The sequence below is a fragment of the Phoca vitulina genome, unplaced genomic scaffold (assembly GCF_004348235.1).
Source record: "Phoca vitulina isolate PV1807 unplaced genomic scaffold, GSC_HSeal_1.0 scaffold77, whole genome shotgun sequence".
Taxonomy (NCBI): domain Eukaryota; kingdom Metazoa; phylum Chordata; class Mammalia; order Carnivora; family Phocidae; genus Phoca; species Phoca vitulina.
In genome coordinates, this window is record NW_022589780.1 from 275,769 (window position 1) to 294,553 (window position 18,785).

At 42.5% G+C, this 18,785-nt stretch overlaps 1 protein-coding gene across 7 annotated transcripts in view; it reads right to left on the reverse strand.

Annotated features, from left to right (window-relative positions):
• Nucleotides 1-307: 307 nt before the first annotated feature.
• Nucleotides 308-18,785, reverse strand: part of TAF1 (TATA-box binding protein associated factor 1) — a 74,547-nt gene continuing 56,069 nt past the window's right edge. For 3 of the 7 annotated variants that reach the window (XM_032393789.1, XM_032393788.1, XM_032393793.1), the window contains 8 exons: nucleotides 11,474-11,541; nucleotides 10,932-11,048; nucleotides 10,777-10,782; nucleotides 7,622-7,747; nucleotides 6,678-6,779; nucleotides 6,253-6,409; nucleotides 4,771-4,948; nucleotides 308-2,146 (listed from right to left, as the gene is read on the reverse strand). In XM_032393789.1, the coding sequence (XP_032249680.1) occupies nucleotides 1,927-2,146; nucleotides 4,771-4,948; nucleotides 6,253-6,409; nucleotides 6,678-6,779; nucleotides 7,622-7,747; nucleotides 10,777-10,782; nucleotides 10,932-11,048; nucleotides 11,474-11,541 (974 nt within the window). In that variant the 3' untranslated portion in view covers nucleotides 308-1,926. Of the gene's footprint in view, nucleotides 2,147-4,770; nucleotides 4,949-6,252; nucleotides 6,410-6,677; nucleotides 6,780-7,621; nucleotides 7,748-10,776; nucleotides 10,783-10,931; nucleotides 11,049-11,473; nucleotides 11,542-13,387; nucleotides 13,654-18,785 lie in introns of those variants that run through there. The other 4 variants (XM_032393792.1, XM_032393791.1, XM_032393790.1 and 1 more) reach the window with 3 other exon arrangements.

The following is an 18,785-nucleotide window of genomic DNA, read 5'->3' on the forward strand; positions in this document are numbered from 1 at the left end:
CAGCATCCAGCAGACTGCTTGATAAATGTTGAATGAACAAATGAATGAATACCATGTACCCGCCCAATCTCCCAAACCAAAATTCTGAAAGCCACCTTCCATTCCATTCCTCCTTTTCCACCTCCGAACGCCAATGGGTCATCAAGGCCTGTTGATTCTACCCCCTGAAGATCTCTCAAATTCGTGCCCCTCCCCATCTTAATGCCACAGCCCTGGATTGGGCTCCATTACCCCTTACTTGAACTAGATTTGCTCCCCTCCAAGCCATTTTCCACACTACTGCTGCGTATTTTTTAAAAAAATTTTATTACAAAAATAGTACATACTTGTAAAAAAAACTCAAACGATACAGGAATAAAAGCACAATACACTCCCAGTATACACACAACCATATAGTGCCCTCCCCTCCGATCCCATTCCCCAGAGGTTATTGCTGTGAACAGTTCAGCGTATATCCTTTCAGACCTTTTCCTCTGCGTATATAAGTATATACACACATAAATATACACACGTGGTTTTGTCTTTTACAAAAGTGGGGTCAAACTTGTCCGTTACATAGAATTCTTCAATTTCTTTCATTCATCATACAGAAAACTTCTAAAACACAAATCTGTTGCAATCATTCTACTAGCGCTCATTTCCTATAATATACAGTTCACACCTGTTATTAGCATCAAGGATATACTTCCTGCCAGTCTTTCAGTCTCATCTCTAGCCACTCCAGCATTAAAGGACTAGAGCACAAACCACCTTCAATCCTTTCTGGAACAAGGCAGGCAGGCAGGCACAAACAAATGAACAAATCAGGAACACACTCTGCTATCTCTAGTAGAGATGGCAGGTTACACACTGCCTGGAGTTTTCCATCTTGGAAGCTCCTACTCGTTTTTCAACAGTCAGCTTATAAATTACTTCTAGGAAGACTTCCCTGACTTTTTCATACATGGTCATGCCTCTGTTTTCCCCTCTGCTTTACATCTAGCTTCTTCACTGCACTTAGCTCAAGCACCATCGTAATGTATTTAAGAAACGAGTTTTGAATTCCACTCCCCTTCCCCCAACTTGAGGGCGAGCTCTTTAGGTAAAAGCAATGTGTCTTATTTATTTGCCTTTGCATCCCAAGGATCTGACAGAGTGCTTATCGCGGAGCAGATGGTCAAAAACAAGTCTTTCGAGGATGTTATGATTGTAGCAACATTTACTGAGTACCTACTATGCACAGAACCGTATCCTAGGCATGAAAAGAAACACAAGAAGACATACAGTCTTTGCCCAAAGACCTTATTATTTTCCTACCCTGTCGCCTGGGAATGAGGGGCACAGAACACATTCACATGGCAACATTATCATTTCTGACGTATAGGCTGTTTCAAAGATTGACAGTCATTTGCCTCAAAAATCCATTTAGGGACAAGGCATTGTATAATCAAAAAAATAGTAAGGTAATGGGCAGTTCGTCCAATAGGTTTATGTGTTTACTGGGGCACGGAGTCGACCAGAACCCAGTTCTCTGTCCCAGCAAGGGGCTGTCACCTGTTCCAGCCTGCAAATCAGAAAACTGAGATACCACCATGCTTGGAAAATGTCTAATACACCAAGAGGACGGAAAATCGTTAGTCCTTTCATTTCTCCTCCTTCCTGAGGGAAAAGTGATACCAAGGGCAGTTAAGTGGAGCTAAAGGAGGGCACTTTTGTTAGTGGAAGGGGAAAAGGGGTTGCTTGTTTTTAAATCAAAGTGTGACACCGCCCCAGGAAGATCAGAAGAGGTGACTTATTACCATTTATATACTACTTCTTAAAGGCTGAGGTGTTAGTCAATCTAGTGATTTCGGGATCAGACACTATACAATTATGAACAAATTAGGGAAGGTGAGCCACCCAGGCTGGAGAACAGGGAAGGCTAACCAGGGAGGCCCAAAGGAAGCCTCATTCATCAGAGTCCAAGTCACTGTCCCCAGCAATGGAGTGGAAATCCTCACTGTCCTCCTCATCCTCTGACAGGTGGACCTGGCTTAGTACGCTCGGCCCAGAGCGCTGCTCTTCCTCCTCATCTTCTTCCTCCTCCGATACCTCATACCCACCGATGCTGCTGAAGCTCGTGTCTTGGGTGTTTGACTTGGGATCAGGCTCCTCATAGCTCCCATAACTGAGAAGAGAAACAGGTCATCTCTCAAGCTCGGGCACCATCCTCTAGCCGACCAGTCCCGTTCTCAGTGCCGCCGAGGGATCAGCCCATCTCACCGCCCCTGGGCGCTAGAATGACTCGTTCTGGACTGTTCTATATAGGTCCCCAAGAGAAAAATGATCCTGTTCAAAACATCAACCTGCCAGCTTCATAGTGACAAGAACCCGAATGGAAGACACTCCCCTACGCCTGCCATCACACGGTTAACAGTGGCCACGACCGTAAGCGCTCGGGCAGCCTCGGGTCTCATCTCCCGCTTACAGCTTCACTCCTCCACAGAACCCATCAGTCAATGGTCCTGAAGATTCTACTTCCTCAGGAGATCTTGTCTCTGTCCCCTCCTTCCCATCTCTACTCTGCCTGCCTTAGCTTAGTCCTCTGCTCGCTCTGGCCTGCACTGCTGAAATCAGTCTTCGTGCCTCCATCTTGCTCTCCTCTAATTCATTCTTCACGCTTCTGCCACCATGCTCTTTGTTGTTTATTCTTAATTTTACTTAAAAAACACCACACAAGCCATGCGTGTTCATTGGTTTTTAAAAAAATAAAGTATATGCCAGAAAAAAAAAAAAAAAAAGGAAAGAAATCACCAATAACTCCACCACCCAGAAATAATCTCTTGGTATAGAACCTTCCCAATTTTTCTTCTATGCATTTAACTTAGATGCTTAAACATTTTTTCTTTTTACGAAGTTGGAATACTCTACATACTCTTCAGGAATCTGCTGTTTTCACTATGATTATAATGAATGTCTTTCTATGTCAATAAACATACATCTATAGCATCCTTTTGATTGCTGTCTGGTACTCCACTACATGGCTGCCACACGATTGCTATAATCGTCTCTCACTGGCACACTGAAGCTGTCTCCAACATTCCCGCTATGAAAAACAGTATCGCGATTAAACTCCCATTCAAACGTCTTGATGAGGGTGTTTTATTACTGCCAGAATAACTGCCTACACATGGAATTTTGGGGGTCAAGGGTGATTCCCATTTTTTAAGTTTTTGGTTTATAATGATAAATTGCTGTACCTCTCTCCCACCCACCCCATTTTTATCATTTCACATTACCAGCAGTCATTGGAGAAGGTCTTTTTCCTCACACCTCCCCACCTCCGGGCATTAGCATTCATTTTAGTCTTTGGCCATCTTAAACGTAAAATACCGCATGTCGTTGTTTTATTGCCTTCCTTTGATTCTTAGGGAAATTATTTTTCATATATTTATTGGCCATGTGCATTTCTTTTGGGGTACAGGGCACTCTTTACAAAATGTAGATCTGCTCATACCTCTCATTCAATGTTTACCCCGAACTTTCAGGCCCTCATGATTTGGTCCTTACCTACCTGTGTAAATCGTCTCTATCACACGGATCATGGATCAAAAACTCCGGCCACACCAAGCTGCTTGCATGCTCTGGAACTGTTTCCTCATACGCTGTTCTTGCTCTCTGAAGTGCCCTTTGCTTTCTTCTTCGTCTAGCTAATTCCTCGTCTGAGTGAGCTCAGTTTCCTTCTCTAAGCGGCTCCCCTACCCCACTCCTGCCCAAGTCCCAGAAAAACCCTGCGGGTGCCTATCACAGCACTTTCCATGTCACACCACGATCGTCTCTTAACCTGTTCTAGGTTTCCCACTAGACTGAACTCCTTGATGGAAGGGACCACATCCTAGTTGCTTTTGCACTTGTGATAAATATTTGCCTAATGAGTAAATAAAGACTCTAACTGCTTGCTGGACACCTCTGGCTAGATGTATCCGATGTACCTTAAATCTAATGCGTCCAAAGACAAATGCATTTTTTTCCTTTCCCACCTCATCGAAAACCTGCGCTTTCCACTTACCTATCTCAGTGACGTTCCCATTCATTATGTATCTGATCTCCCTACGTCCTAAGTCCAACTGATCTATCCTCTAAACAGCTCTTAAATATGTCCCTTCCTTCCCCCTACTTCTAACAGATCCCAGCTGAAATCCTTATCATTGCCCTGGAGTTATTTAACACAAAAATCCGATGTTACTTCCTTTTCCTTGGAGTGATGATTCCCAAGTGTCTTAACATGCCATGTAAGGTCCTCTACAATAATAATCCCTTGCTGCTTCTGCAGCCACACCTCCCCACAACCCTCTCTTCACCCTGGAACATCCTTTGGTGTATTTCTGTGCCTTTGAACCTACTGGTCCGTCTCTAAGGGTCTCCTCACCTCCTGCCACTTTCCTACTTAGCCGACTCCTAGTCAGCCTTACTGCCAGGCCCAGTTCGAATGTCCCCTCGTCTGCAAAGCCTTCCCTGATCACTCCAAGTAGAGTGAGACACTGCCTCCTCAGTGGTGACTTGGCACTTTGTACTTATCACGCTGTATTTGTAAGGATCTTGTCTGTTATCAGTCTCTTCCGCTAGACTGTGAGCTCCTCGAGGGCAGGATATGGCTTGCTTCTCTGGGTCTCCCCAAGGGCCGAGCACAGTACCTGGCCCTAGAGGGTGCTCTGGAAATGTTTGATGGTTGAAAGTAATCTGACGCCGGACCCTCTGCCACCGCAGCTGGGCACTGACGCCATAGCCCTGTAGCATGGCGCTGCCGATTACCTGATGTTGCTGTCCTCCAAACCATGAGAAGCCTCCCCACCGTCTCCCTCATAGGACATCATGCTTTCTTCATTTTCCATGCCCATCCTCGTGTTCTCCTGAAGCATGCGGGGCTGTTTGGGTCTTAGCCCACCAGATCCCACATCAGAGTCGCTCCCACTTTCACTCAGCTGGATAGCTGTGAAAAGAAGACGGTCCCGAAATAAGCTGGACAGAATTACCACCTTTGGCTTGGTCTTCCCAAACCAGTTCCTGCCCTCCATCGACACAGGCACCCTGCCGGGACTCCTCACCTTGGAGGGGGGCCTCGGGCCAATGTCGGCAAGACCACAGTTTGGAAACAGAACCCAAATTACCACTTCCTTTTCTCGTCTCAGTCCAGTCTTGTTTTTTTTCCCCTCTATCATCTCCTGTACTTTTCCCTGCCATTGCCATTAATTGACAAAATAAACTAAGTAGGATCTTTTTTTTTAAATTGAAGTATAGTTGACATACAATGTTCTATTAGTTTCAGGATTACAACACAGTGATTTGGCAATACATACGGTATGCTATGCTCACTCTAAGTGTAGCGGCCATCTGTCCACGTGCAATAGTATTACAATATCATTGACTCTATTCCATATGCTGTGCTTTTTATTCCCGTGACTTATTCGTTCCGTAACCGGAAGCCTGGATCTCCCTCCCCCCTTCACACCCATTTGCTCATCCCCCCACCCCAATGCACTCTGGCAACCATCAGTTTGTTCTCTGTACTTAGGGGTCTGTTTCTGCTTTGGTTGGTTGGTTGGTTGGTTTAGATCCCGCATATGAGTGAAATCTTATGGTATTTTGTCTTTCTCTGACTTGTTTTACTTAGTGTTATACCCGCTAGGTCCATCCATGTTGTCACAAATGGCAAGATCTCATTCTTTCTTATGGCTGAGTAAAGCAGGAACTTATTTCCTTATTTCTCCCCCTTCCCTATTACAAATACAACACCTCTTTCTCATCTTGATCGAATATTCAAATCAAAGATGCTACTTAGGCACTGCCTCTCCCACGGCCCCACGGTCATCTTCTGCACTTCCATGTTATGTGTCTTCACCTCCTCAAAGGCTACTGAATGTCATCATCCCGTGACTGCTCAGTACTCTGAGTCTATTAATGAGACTTCAAGAAAAGAGCAGCTTCGGGACGCCTGGGAGGCTCAGTCGTTAAGCGTCTGCCTTCGGCTCAGGTCATGATCCCGGGGTCCTGGGATTGAGCCCCGCACCGGGCTCCCTGCTCTGCGGGAAGCCTGCTTCTCCCTCTCCCACTCCCCCTGCTTGTGTTCCCTCTCTCGCTGTGTCTCTGTCAAATGAATAAATAAAATCTTAAAAAAAAAAAAAAAAAAGAAAAGAGCAGCTTCTGGTAGTAGCATATGTGGCCAAGAGTTTCCTATCCAGTCCTCAGGGTGCTATGGTGAGCCACCTAGAATAGAAGCCAAGGAACGAGACTTACCAGAGAAAGGATTGTCTCCTTCTTCATCACTCGCGGCATCTTCCTCATCATCTTCTCCTTCAGACATGAGCAAATCCTCATACAGGACGCTGGCTTGAGGCTGTTGCACAGTTCCTTCCTCTTCATCTGCAAGATCACCATCTGCATCTTCGCCTTCCTGAATGAGACCGGTGGGGGTCAAAGTCCCATCAGTTGACCAAGTAAGAGACCAGAAGCCACCACCAGCACCCCCCTTGCTGCCTCACAAGAAGTTAAGTAACTGTGGTGGATGAATTCGTTTAGCTAATTTTCCAAGGATTAAAGTCTGATTGGGCCTCACTATGGACTCTCTGATATCACCTTGGGATTTGGCCTGCCCTGTACTAGCGGGGCTCCTATCATATAAGGGTATAACGTAACCATAAGCTTTCTGTAAGCATACTCACTGGGGCTGGAGTCTTAGGTTTCCCATCCTCCTCCTCATCATCATACCCTTCAATATCTACATCAGAGTCTTCCTCGCCCAGCCTACCTCGGCCCTGGTGCATCTGAGTAAGGAAGACAAATAGCACATCATTGAGGGACGTGCCTGTAGGAGGAGTTAACCACGGGCTCTTACCCAGGGCAGATGCTCCTCCCTGATATCCCAGCCAACCCCACAGCTAGTGGGGGCTGTTTACACAGCTCAAGGCATGTGTGCTTTTTCCCATTCATTCTTTGGAAATCACTGGTAGAGTTAAAAAAAAAAAAAACAACCAACCAAAAAACCAAAAACCCGAAGAATAGGAAGGTCCTTGGGTCTGCTCTTGCTGTATCATCACAAGGAGACTCTTCCTTCCTAACCCAAGCTTTCCTTAGCTTCTGTTAGGACTCTTCGGGATAGAAAAACTCTCCTGGGTTTTGTACTCTCCAGTGGAAGCCTGACTGAGAGCAGCTGATAGGATTTTTGGCTTCAGATCAGGAGCATCTTCAGATACCTCTAGAACAGGCCAATTTTTAAAATTTAATTTAATTTCATAAATAATTTTAATTTAGATTACAGCATACATACAGTACAGTAGCAGGGCCAATTATTTTGAACTCTGTCTCTGAATGCAGTTGGTCTTTCTAGTCACCTGTGAGGTTGCTCTGATGCCTCATACACTTTTCATACTTGTGCCTTCCCTGAGGTGCTGCTGTGCCTGACTCTGCCCATGGGGACAGACAGAAGACAATGCCAGTCATGTGACCTGCCACCAGCCCACCTTGAAATCCCACTTCTAAGCCTCCATGCCCAAGGCCAAAGGGGCCCAATCATCCATGATACATGTCACATATCACCACTATCACTCCCCCACTCCCCACACCAAAGCATATTACCAATGCCACAAAGAGAAAAAGAACATCCTACCTGTGTCACCTGCTTTTCTGGAGTGGCAGTGGGAATATCCAGGACAGACATATTGCTCTCATCTTGAAATACAGAGGCATCTCGAGACATACTGAGGGATGTGTTGGTGTCATACAAATCAGGAGGCTGTGGCACAAATGTACAACTTAGCTTCTATTTAGGAAAGGGAGTAAGAAATCCAGAACTCCCCTTTAGAGCATTCACTGCAGAAAAAAGTCATGCAGAGCAATCCATTTAAAGAGAAACAGTTTGACACAGCTTTATGGACAGGTTTTTGGGAATCCTACAAATGCTTGCTCATTCTAGCAGAAAGGCATCTGACGTACACGATCAGAAGCCTGAAACAGAAAAGCATCAAAGCTGTGGACAATTCTACGTCCTGACAGTCTTTCTGGTCAATAACCTAGTGTCTTCTAAGCCTTGTCTTATTGTTGGCAGGCCTAAGGCTTCATACCTGCACAATTCTGACTGACTGGTTTAGAGACGTCTAATAGGAAATCGCATAAAGGAATTCCCATTCCAACAAGAGCGTGTAGTGAGTTAACAGTCTATGAGCTCATCAGAGGATGCTATGAGGCAAAATGGTGTGGCAAAAAAAAACAAACAAACATGGGTTTTGGAACAAAATGCCTTGGGTTTGAGTCCTGGCTCCACCACTTGCTAGATGAGTAACTTTAACAAATTATTTAATCACTCTAAGCCTTGGTTTCCTCAATTATAAAACACGGATAACAATGTCTGCCTCCCAAGGTTATTGGGAGAATGAAGGTAATTTATAATTCAATAAATTATAGATCCCTTCCCTCTCCTGAAGAGATGAGGGATTTAGCAAATGGACTTTTCAGTGACAGGAGGGCAGGAAGAACTGATAAAGAACAGGCTGGAGAAGTAGGAAAGCGTTTTCTAAAACTCGGAGGATAGAAATATTATGTAGCTATTTGAAAATCATGTTTTCAAAGACTAATGAGATAAAATGTTCATAACAAAATGTGAAGTGCAAACAGTAAGACACAAAACCGTATTGACCAATTTCACTTTAAAAGGGTCTACATACCCTGGTGTGCACATGTGCGCACGAGCGCGCACACACACACACAAACACACACCACACCACACCACACTGCACACCACAGATTTGAAAGAAACACACCAAAATGTTCACAGTGGCTGGTTCTTTCGGAATGGTAGACTTAACTCTAGGTAACTTATTTCTCCTTTATATTTCCCAATGAACATGTTGCTTTTATCAACAAAAAACCCCACATATGTGTTACTTTGTGGGGTTTTTTTTTTTTTTAAGCAAACAAGGAAGGATGATTGAAGAGGGTTTTGGAGAAAGAGGCAACACAGAATTTAAAGCATTACAGAGTAGGTAAACTAGTGGTTGTACAGAAGAGAAAATCAGGGAATGAGGGGCTAGTGGGAACCTGCAAGTGAGCAACTTTAGATAAAGTGTGAAGCTGAATGTGTATGATGTAATTCAAGCTAGGTGGAAACTGCTGAGTGAAAATACATTGTTGACTGCCACCATTTAGGGCTGGAAGTAAAGTATGATTGCTGTTATGGTTCCATACAACCAGAATTATGATAGCTTAAACCTACACAAACCCTCTTTAATAACATTGGGTTTGAAAGTAGCAATGAGTAAGGACAATCGCTCAGGTGCATCCTCCTCAGGTTAAGAGAAAATACATGGGGCTTACTATTTTACAATGTGTACATATGAGTGAAGGCAATGATGAGAGGGTGAACTGGAATAATGAAGAGGTGCTATCTACACCCTACTCTTCATAGGGGACCCTCTCACTGTACCGAACAACAGCTACTGCTCAGAAGGGAGAACGGTTGCCAGGCTTTCCTCAGCCACCTGAGACAGTGTGGGAGGGGCAGGAAAGATAGGAAGATAACCCTTGGGTCTAAGGCTTTGACTCACCAAATGACTAGGTTTATGCTATCATAGATGAGAGCTCAGCATGTGCTGCTCAGTGGCTAGACTCTTCTGAGGAATGATGGCTAAAACCCAGGCTTTAACTTACCAGAAAGGGCCTTGTGGGAGCTGTGGGCCTATAAGCAAAAAGGGCCTTCCTGGGTAACATCACTCACCCAAGCCCCCCGGACCCAATCTGCCCACACACTCCAAGAGCCTTTCCTTGTTCTGGGCCTGGAAGTAGTATCTTAGGGCTCTTTATATTTGGCCCCTCAGTAACCTAGGTTTTGGGGTGAGAGAGAGTAAAAGATAGATAGGGAGAGTGCATGAAATACAAACAGCGATAATCCAACAGAGATCATACAGGTCGCAGTTATCAGTTCAGAGTAGAATGAAAAAAAGTTTTCCAGTGGGAATCAGGAGAATTTTGCATTAAAATATTTGGTTAAATTTGAAAGGAAGTCTGAGAACTTTGTAGACAATTTTCATATAGACAAGGAAACATTTACTGAATGTCTCCTATGTGCCAGCCAAATTAACTCATTTAATGTTTTTAATAATCTCAAAAAGTACATTTTAGAGAAAAGGAGACTGAGAGGACTTAAGCTAACTTCCCAAGTTCACAAAGCTAGATAAGAGCAGAGCTAAGATTCAAACCCAAGCCTGTTTTATTGCCAAAATTCACGTACTTCCCACTTTACCATAGTGCCTTCAATACCGAAACCAAGCGCCAGCTATATTCTGATAAGCCCTACTCTTCAAATATGGAAACATATGCTTATGTTCACATATAGTCAAGGGACAGAAACAGAAAGACTAAAAATTTCTTATTAATCTTGCTCCCTACTCTTGTGACATGTAACTTTAAGAACATTATAAATGTTACCTGTCCTCATTTACAAGGAGAGGGAGTCAATCCAGGAAAATGGGTGACATCTGAGCTAACTGAGATACCTCCGAGGGAATGAGTAATCGGGCATCTATGAGGCACAGGAACAACGTGGCCAATGTCTATAATTGAGAATTCGATCCTCTAGGGATATCCTAGAACCCCAATTCATGGGCAAAGGAACTCCAGAGACCCAAGATGATACCTGTGGCCACAGCAGTCAGGCATCTGGTATTCCTAAATACTGCCTAAACAACTAAGACCCCACCCCACTCATTCATCCCACACCTGCTGCTTCTGGATTCAACAAGGCCACCAAGACCCATGGCCCTCACTCACCTTAGCCTTTGAGAAGACAAGAAAGCACACGAAAGGCATATGAAGAGGAAGGACAGAGAAGAAGGGTATCTCAGTAAATATATCTGTTAACATGCTCCCAATTTCCCAAACCAATAAGAAAACTCTTAGAGGCAGTTCCTAGTCTTCAGACTCACCTGGGGTGTGTAAGGCCCTGGGGTCATTGGGTCCAAGCTTTCTAATTCTGCTTCCTCCAAAGCTGCTTCTTTAGCTGTACAAATATCCTTCTCAAGTTGAGTCAAATGCTCATCATACTGAGAAATAAAGAAAATTAGTGAATTCATTGAACATATGTTTTAGGCACTGAAGATGCCTGGCTGGCTCAGTCGGTCGAGCATCCGACTCTTGATCTCAGGGTTGTGAGTCTGAGCCCCACGTTGGGTGTGGAGCCTACTTAATAAATAAAATAAAATAAAAGTAAACAAAGCAGACAAAAATCCTTGTCTTCATGGAGCTTCTTCTACTGACAGGTCACATGATAACTGAAGTAAATAATCACATAGTTTGTTAAAAAAAACACTTAGGACCAAGTAGGAAAATAAAGCAGGAAAGGAAATGAGGGATGTGGCGTAGGAGGTTACATATGAAAATCAGATAGGCGGGGAAGACCTCCCTACCCAAGAGAACAAAGGTATTCCAGAATGCTACATCCCAAGGAGACCTCCTCTTTACCACCTACCTCAGTCAGTGTCTGGTAACAGACATTTACGATCTCCTGAGCAGTCTTAGTATACTGACTTTCAGGCCCTACAAAAGAAAAAAGAAAAATGCCATGACTTTTGCAGATTTCAGTTCCAGAAATTTACTTCTGTCACCAGCAGTAGTGTCCCATGTTATCCTAGACCCGAAAAACCATGCCCCAGCTTTATCTTGGACTCTTGCTCTACTTTTGGAGGTGGAGAAGTTCAAGCGCATACAAAAACAGAGACACTAATATGATGAACTTCCATGTACCCATTACCTAGCTTCAATGATTGTCAATACATGGTCAATCCTGTTTCACTTACACCTCAACTTTTACACTCCTCCCAAATTATTTTGAAGCAAGTTCCAGCATCAATTCATTTATTTCACCCATAAATTGTTTTAAAACATATGTGTCTCTGAGGACCCTTCTAAAAAATAACTACATATCATATTATAATGGTAGATACGGATCATTATACATTTGTCAAAACCCACAGAATGTACACCAAGAATGAGCCCTAATGTAAACTATGGGCTTTGGGTGATTACGATGTGTCAATGCAGATTCATCAAATGTAACAAATGTACCACCATGGGAGGGGATACTGATAATGGGAGAGCCTATGCATGTGTGGAGGTGGGGGGTATATGGGGACTCTGTACCTTCCACTCAACTCAACTGCTCTAAAAAATCAAATCTATATCTATCTATATATAAAACCAAACCAGCTATATTACATCTGAAATAATTAACAATAATTCTTTCATATTATTAAATAGCCAGTCAACATTTAAATTCGCCAATTGTTTCATAAAGGTTCTTTTACATTTGATTTCTTTGAATGATAATCCAGACAGATTCTACACACCGCTTTGAGACACTTTTACCTACTAGGTGATTCTTAACTAGACTATACAGTTCCCCACACGGTCTTTGTCACAAGCTGCAGACCGGTGGCTTGCAAGTCAACCCGGTTTTGTTTGGCCCACATAAAAAAATCACTTCAGTCTGTGAAGACAGACTGAGCTGTACACCCATAACATATATACTTTTTTGTATGTAAATTACCTCAATAAAAACTTTTTAGGGAAATCTTAGTTGACAACATTTAATAACTGAGAAATTTCATATAAAAACCCCAATGTCTGGCTTCTCTTAAAAAAGATGTGGTAACAACAGAGTCGTCACCCCCACAGAGCACCGAACGGCTGGAGCTGACTGAGGGGCAGCCGCCCCTTTCAGATAAGGCCTGTGTTCTGCAGGCTACCGCCCTCCCTACCAGGTCTGCTTAACTCATTTTTGCCTGGACCCTGAAGGCATGTGAGTTTTTAATCCCGGACTTTAATATTCTTTAATATACTGGTCATTCACCCACTCATTCATTCTTAAAACATTTTTGAGTACCTTCTATGTGCCAGGCAGAAAGGAGTAGGATACAGACCATATCCTCACAAAGCTTATGGTCTTGTCTGGTGAGACAGACTATAAACAAATAGGGCAATATAATGAAATGGAAAAATTCATACAGGGTTTAGTAGAGGCACAGAGGAAGAAGTGGCCAATTCTGGGAAGCAAGAGGGAAAAAGGAATTAGGAAAGGTTTCACAGAGGAGGTGATCCCTGAATTAGACCTACTATTTATTAGGAGGCAAAGGATAAAAAATATACAACGTGTATATGCGCCACTTTCATGCCAGACCCACTCTGATTATTACAAGCTATTATATGAACAAAAGAAGTCTCTTTCAGTTAAAACCTCAGATAGGACATCTGTTTTTTCAAAGATGTAATAAAAATGGTATCCTCACATAAGGTGACGGTGCCAAACACAAATAAACCAGAAGGAAAACAAAGTCGACCGTCAACATATTTAGGACACATATAAAGACAGCCAGAGTTGGCTCACCATCAAGAACAGTTTGTGTGATAGGAAGACTGCAGCTTAAGTTTCCAGAGTTCTAATCTCCTAGAGCCACCAGTAGGCTGGTCCTCAAAATACAGATGGAGACAGACTGCAGAAGTTATGTTGACAGTAATGCGCGATGCTAGGGCAAACGGGCTCTGTACATAGTCTACAGGCCTTCTTCATCATCGAGCCAATACAACAGCAGCTTCTTCCGGTACAGTGATTCTTCTACCTATGGGGACTTGCCTTGTGGCTACAATTCCAGCCTATAAATGAAGAATTCAGACCTTACTCGACTTCAGTTTCGAAACCTAAACCTAAACTAACCCTTTAACATCTCACTGCTCTCATCTAAAACACAGGGAAAGGTTCGGTTTCTACATTTGCACAATTTTCTCTCTTAACCATTTTGAAGATGGGACCTCTTCCTTCCCCATTTTCTTTGCAACACACAACTCTAGAGAAACACCCGCTAATAATAACCCCAGAATATATTTTAAAAAACACACTCATTTACATAAGCTGCTACACCTGTTCATGTGTTTGGATTACTAGTTGTTTGTGTCCTCAGTTTTTAACAGTGTGTGCTCTCAAGCATTACAGAGGGTTCGGCTATTTAACTCTGTTACTCTACTACAGGCAAAGTAGTTTCGAAGTACTTTTGAAAGAAGACGGTGGTGGAGTTGGCAAACCACTGTTAACATGACCAAAAAAGGGTAAAATGCCAGATTTGCCCCCCAAAATGAAAACACTAATTTGAAAAGATACATGCACCCCTATGATTCCTGCAGCATTATTTATAGTAACCAAGATATGGAAGCAACCCAAGTGTCATCAAGAGATGAGTGGATAGGGGCGCCTAGGGGGCTCAGTCGGTTGAGCCTCTGCCTTCGGCTCAGGTCACGATCCCGGGGTCCTGGGATGGAGCCCCGCATCGGGCTCCCTGCTCATCCGGGAGTCCACTTCTCCCCTTCTCTCTCCCTCTGCCCCTGTGCATGCTCTCTTTCTCTCAAATAAATAAATAAAATCTTAAAAAAAAAAAAAAGAGATGAATGGATAAAGATGTGGTGTATCAGCGCACCCACACACGCGCGCAATTACCCAGCCATTAAAAAGAATGAAATCTTGCCATCTTTGACAACACAGACCTGGAAGGAATAACGCTAAATGAAATAAGTCAGAGAAAGACAAATGCCACTTATATGTGGAACCTAAAAAACAAAACAAATGAACAAGCAAACAAAAAACAAACAGACTCTTAAAATTCAGAGAATGAACTGGTGGTTGCCAGAGGGGAGGTGGGTGGGAGCATGGGTGAAATACGTGAAGGGGATGAAGAGGTACAAACTTCCAGTTATAAAATAAGTAAGTCACAGAGATGAAAAGTACGGCACAGGGAATACAGTCAATAATATTGTAATACCGTATACTGACAGATGGTGACTACACCTATTGCGGTGAGCATAGTACAATGTATAGAATTGTCGAACCCCTATGTACACCTGAAAGTAATATAACATTGTATGTCAAAACACTTCAATAAATACATAAACAAATGTACACCCCCCCCCAAAAGGGATAAGATACCCAGATGTTCTCTTATCCCAGGAATTCTTGAATGGGGTGGTAATGAGAAAGAGATCCACGAATGTCCCGAAACTGTAAGCAAAATTTTGTATGTAGTATTAGTTTTCAGGGTGGAAGACCCACGGTGTTTTCCTCAGACTCTCAAAGGAGTCTATAACCACACCACTTCCACACAGAAAACCAAAATTAACTTTTGAAAGAGTAATTTCCAAAACAACACAAAAATGAATATGAAAGATCAGACCATCTATGAAGTATTACTGTACCCTACAGGAGAATAAGCTACCCATTTACAAAAAGAAATATTTTTTCAAATATACTTTGCTTTTTCTCTTATTAAATCATAGCAATGCAACTGTAAATGTCTTGTCAAGGCAACAGATTTATACTTCATCTCATTCCAAATAAGGACTGGTAGTAACCAATAGAATCACATAGAATTCAAATCCAAATGTCCTTAAATAGTGGTAATTCCTTTTTTTTTTAAGATTTTATTTGACAGAGAGAAAGAGAGCACAAGCAGGGGGAGCAGCAGAGGGAGAGGGAGAAGCAGGCTCCCCACTGAGCAGGGAGCCCAATGCAGGACTTGATCCAGACCCCAGGATCATGACCTGAGCTGAAGGCAGACACTTAACCAACTGAACCTCCCAGGTACCTTTGGAAAGCTGATTTCCCACCCAAATCAAGAAAATCCTTTTTGTCGTTTCTAAGTTAATTTACCTCTATAGTGATGTGAGAAAAAGTTACAGGCTTCATGGTTCTAGTTAGAGAGAGGGAAAGTATTACTGCTATCTGAAAGGTTTCAGTGAAAAATAACAGTCAAGTTGGTGAGCAGCCCTGCACAACCAAGGAGAGAAGGATGTTTGTGATCACTCTTAAGTTCACATTTCCTTTGAGAATCTTTCCACCAATACTAAAAATAACCTTCCTCCTAAGAAAATGAGTCCTCTGATGTGTTTGCCAAAACTTAGCAAATGTGCACTTAAGATCTGTGCCTTTCACTGTGCAAAATTTTTCATCAAAAGAAAAAATCTAAACAATGCTGAATTCCAGGTAATGTTATAAATACTGAAGTTTTTGGTGGAAAAAAAAAAAGAAAATGAGTCCTCTGCCAAAACAAGCATAAAGTTATTACCTTGACAGTGAATGGTGCAGGGGGAGTGTTCCAATGTGAATCATTAAAATTAAAAAAAAAAAAAATCAAATCAAACCCCAGCAGCAGTAGAAAGCTTCTTTTAAAAAAAAAAAAATCAGTGCCAGATTTAAAAAGAGAAAAAGAGGAAAAAAATCCACACAGCTAATTCCTAAAGAAACTACACATAGTCCACAGATCCCAAAGACATTAAGCTTGAACTCTCTCAATTCCTAGATATTTATCTCAAACTAGGTCTAGAAAAGGTAAAAAGAGAAGTAAATCTAATCTTTAAGACTGTAGCTAGGCTCTTTACATTATGTAGAATGGGATCAAATGCAAATTAAGATGTTTGGTTTCCAAGATAAGAGGTCTGATCTCTCAAACCAGAGTAACAGAACCTCACTCAGAATCTGGATTAGAAACTCAAGAAGCTAGAAACTATCCTGAAGGGAACTGGGGTAATAAATGTCACTGGACAAGGGTAGGATTTACATTTAGGACCTATCAGACAAAAAGCCCTGAAGAATCTGAAAATGCAGCCACTCTGGAAAACAGTATGGAGACTCCTCAAAAAGTTAAAAATAGAGCTACCCTACAACCCAGGAATTGCACTAGGTATATATCCAAAGGATATAAACATAGTGAAATCTAAGGGGCACAGGCACCCTGATGTTTATAGCAGCAATGTCCTCAATAGCCAAAGAGTGGAAAGAGCCCAGATGTTCGTCAACAGATAAATGGATAAAAGAGGTGGTATGTGGGGCGCCTGGGTGGCTCAGTTGGTTAAGCGACTGCCTTCGGCTCAGGTCATGATCCTGGAGTCCCGGGATCGAGTCCCGCATCGGGCTCCCTGCTCGGCAGGGAGTCTGCTTCTCCCTCTGACCCTCCTCCCTCTCATGCTCTCTGTCTCTCATTCTCTCTCTCTCAAATAAATAAATAAAATCTTTAAAAAAAAAAAAAAAAAGAGGTGGTATGTGTTTGTGTGCACGTGTGCACACAGGAATATTACTCAGCCATCAAAAAGAATGAAATCTTGCCATTTCCAACAACAAGGATGGAACTAGAGGGTATTATGCTAAGTGAAAGAAGTCAGAGAAAGACAAATACCATATGATTTCACTCATACATGGAATTTAAGAAACAAAACAGATGAACGTAGGGGAAGGGAAGGAAAAACTAAGACCAAAACAGAGAGAGAGGGAGACAAACCATGAGAGACTCTCAACTCAGGAAACAAACTGAGGGTTGCTGGAGGGAAGGTGAGTGGGGGGATGGGATAATTGGATGATGGGCATTAAGGAGGGCACTTGATGGAATGAGCACTGGGTGTTATATGCAACTGAGGAATCACTAAATTCTACCTCAAATTAGTAATACACTATATGTTAATTAAAAAAAAAAAAAACCCGAAAATGCTTTTCTTTCCCAAATGACCCACCATTCCATTCAGCAACTTAAAAAAATACATACACAGCCTTGGCTAAACAGAGTCACCTCATATCTCTACAACCATTGGAAAAATAACAACACAGCGACTTCAAAACACCTTTTCCTATAGAGTAAAATTCATAATAGGCCTTGACTCTTCATTTTTAAGCACTTACTATGAGCCAAGTAAACTGCCAGGCTCTGGTGATACAAAGGTAAAAATTAAAAAACAGAACAGAACAAACAGGTCCTTGTCCTTGATGCCTTTCATGGGCTCATGAAGATCATACAAACATAATTTCAATACTATACGAAGTCCTAAGGGGTATAGAGAAAGTAGCAATGTGTCAGAGAACAGATCCATGTTAAAGAACACTTCATTAAAACTTTTCTCATCAAGTCAACAGTCAACAACATGCTAACTGCCAAATCTGGTGAACATTTTTCGTACTTGACCTTAGTTAGAAGCCCTGTGTCGTTCCTTAAAACTCTAATCCCATGGCTTCTGGAGCACCACTCTCCACTCCTTCCTGGTACTGTACCTCCACCTTTGGCCATTAGTTCATTCAACAGATATTTACTGAGTGTCTCCTATGTGCCAAACATTACCCTAAGCACTAAGGCTGTAAGACAGACATTATTCCTGCCTTCATGAAGGTTACAGCAATCACTTATTAGATTTAAGCCACTAAGTCTCCATGTGGCCGTTTTTCTTCCTATACTATTGGTCCAACTCTACATGATACCAACTACAATGGCTTATAAAGAATAAATATGGAGAAGGTTAACACTGATTTGTATCCCTCATGGTAAGGTTTTGTTTGGTTTCCCCTGGTACCACAGAGGTGCCTTGAAAATACATTACAGAAACTCCAGGGCTGAAAGAAGACCTGTTTTTTCCTTGTGTCTCCTTTTTCTTTTCTTTTTTTTCCCAAGATTTTATTCATTTATTTGAGAGAGAGTGAAAGCGAGAGAGATCACAGAGCTCTGGAGAGGGAGAAGGAGACTCCCTGCTGAGCAGGGAGCCCGATGTGGGGCCTGATCCCAGGACCCTGGGATCATGACCCGAGCTGGAGGCAGTCGCTGAAGCAACTGAGCCACCCAGGCGTCCCTCCTTTTTCTTTTAACAAATAATAACCTTTATTTTACCCAATGGTATCTTTTAAATGTGGACTTTGTTGTAGCCTTAATACATTCTGGTGCACATTTGATTATTGGCATGATATACTATCTCACTCGTCACAAGTA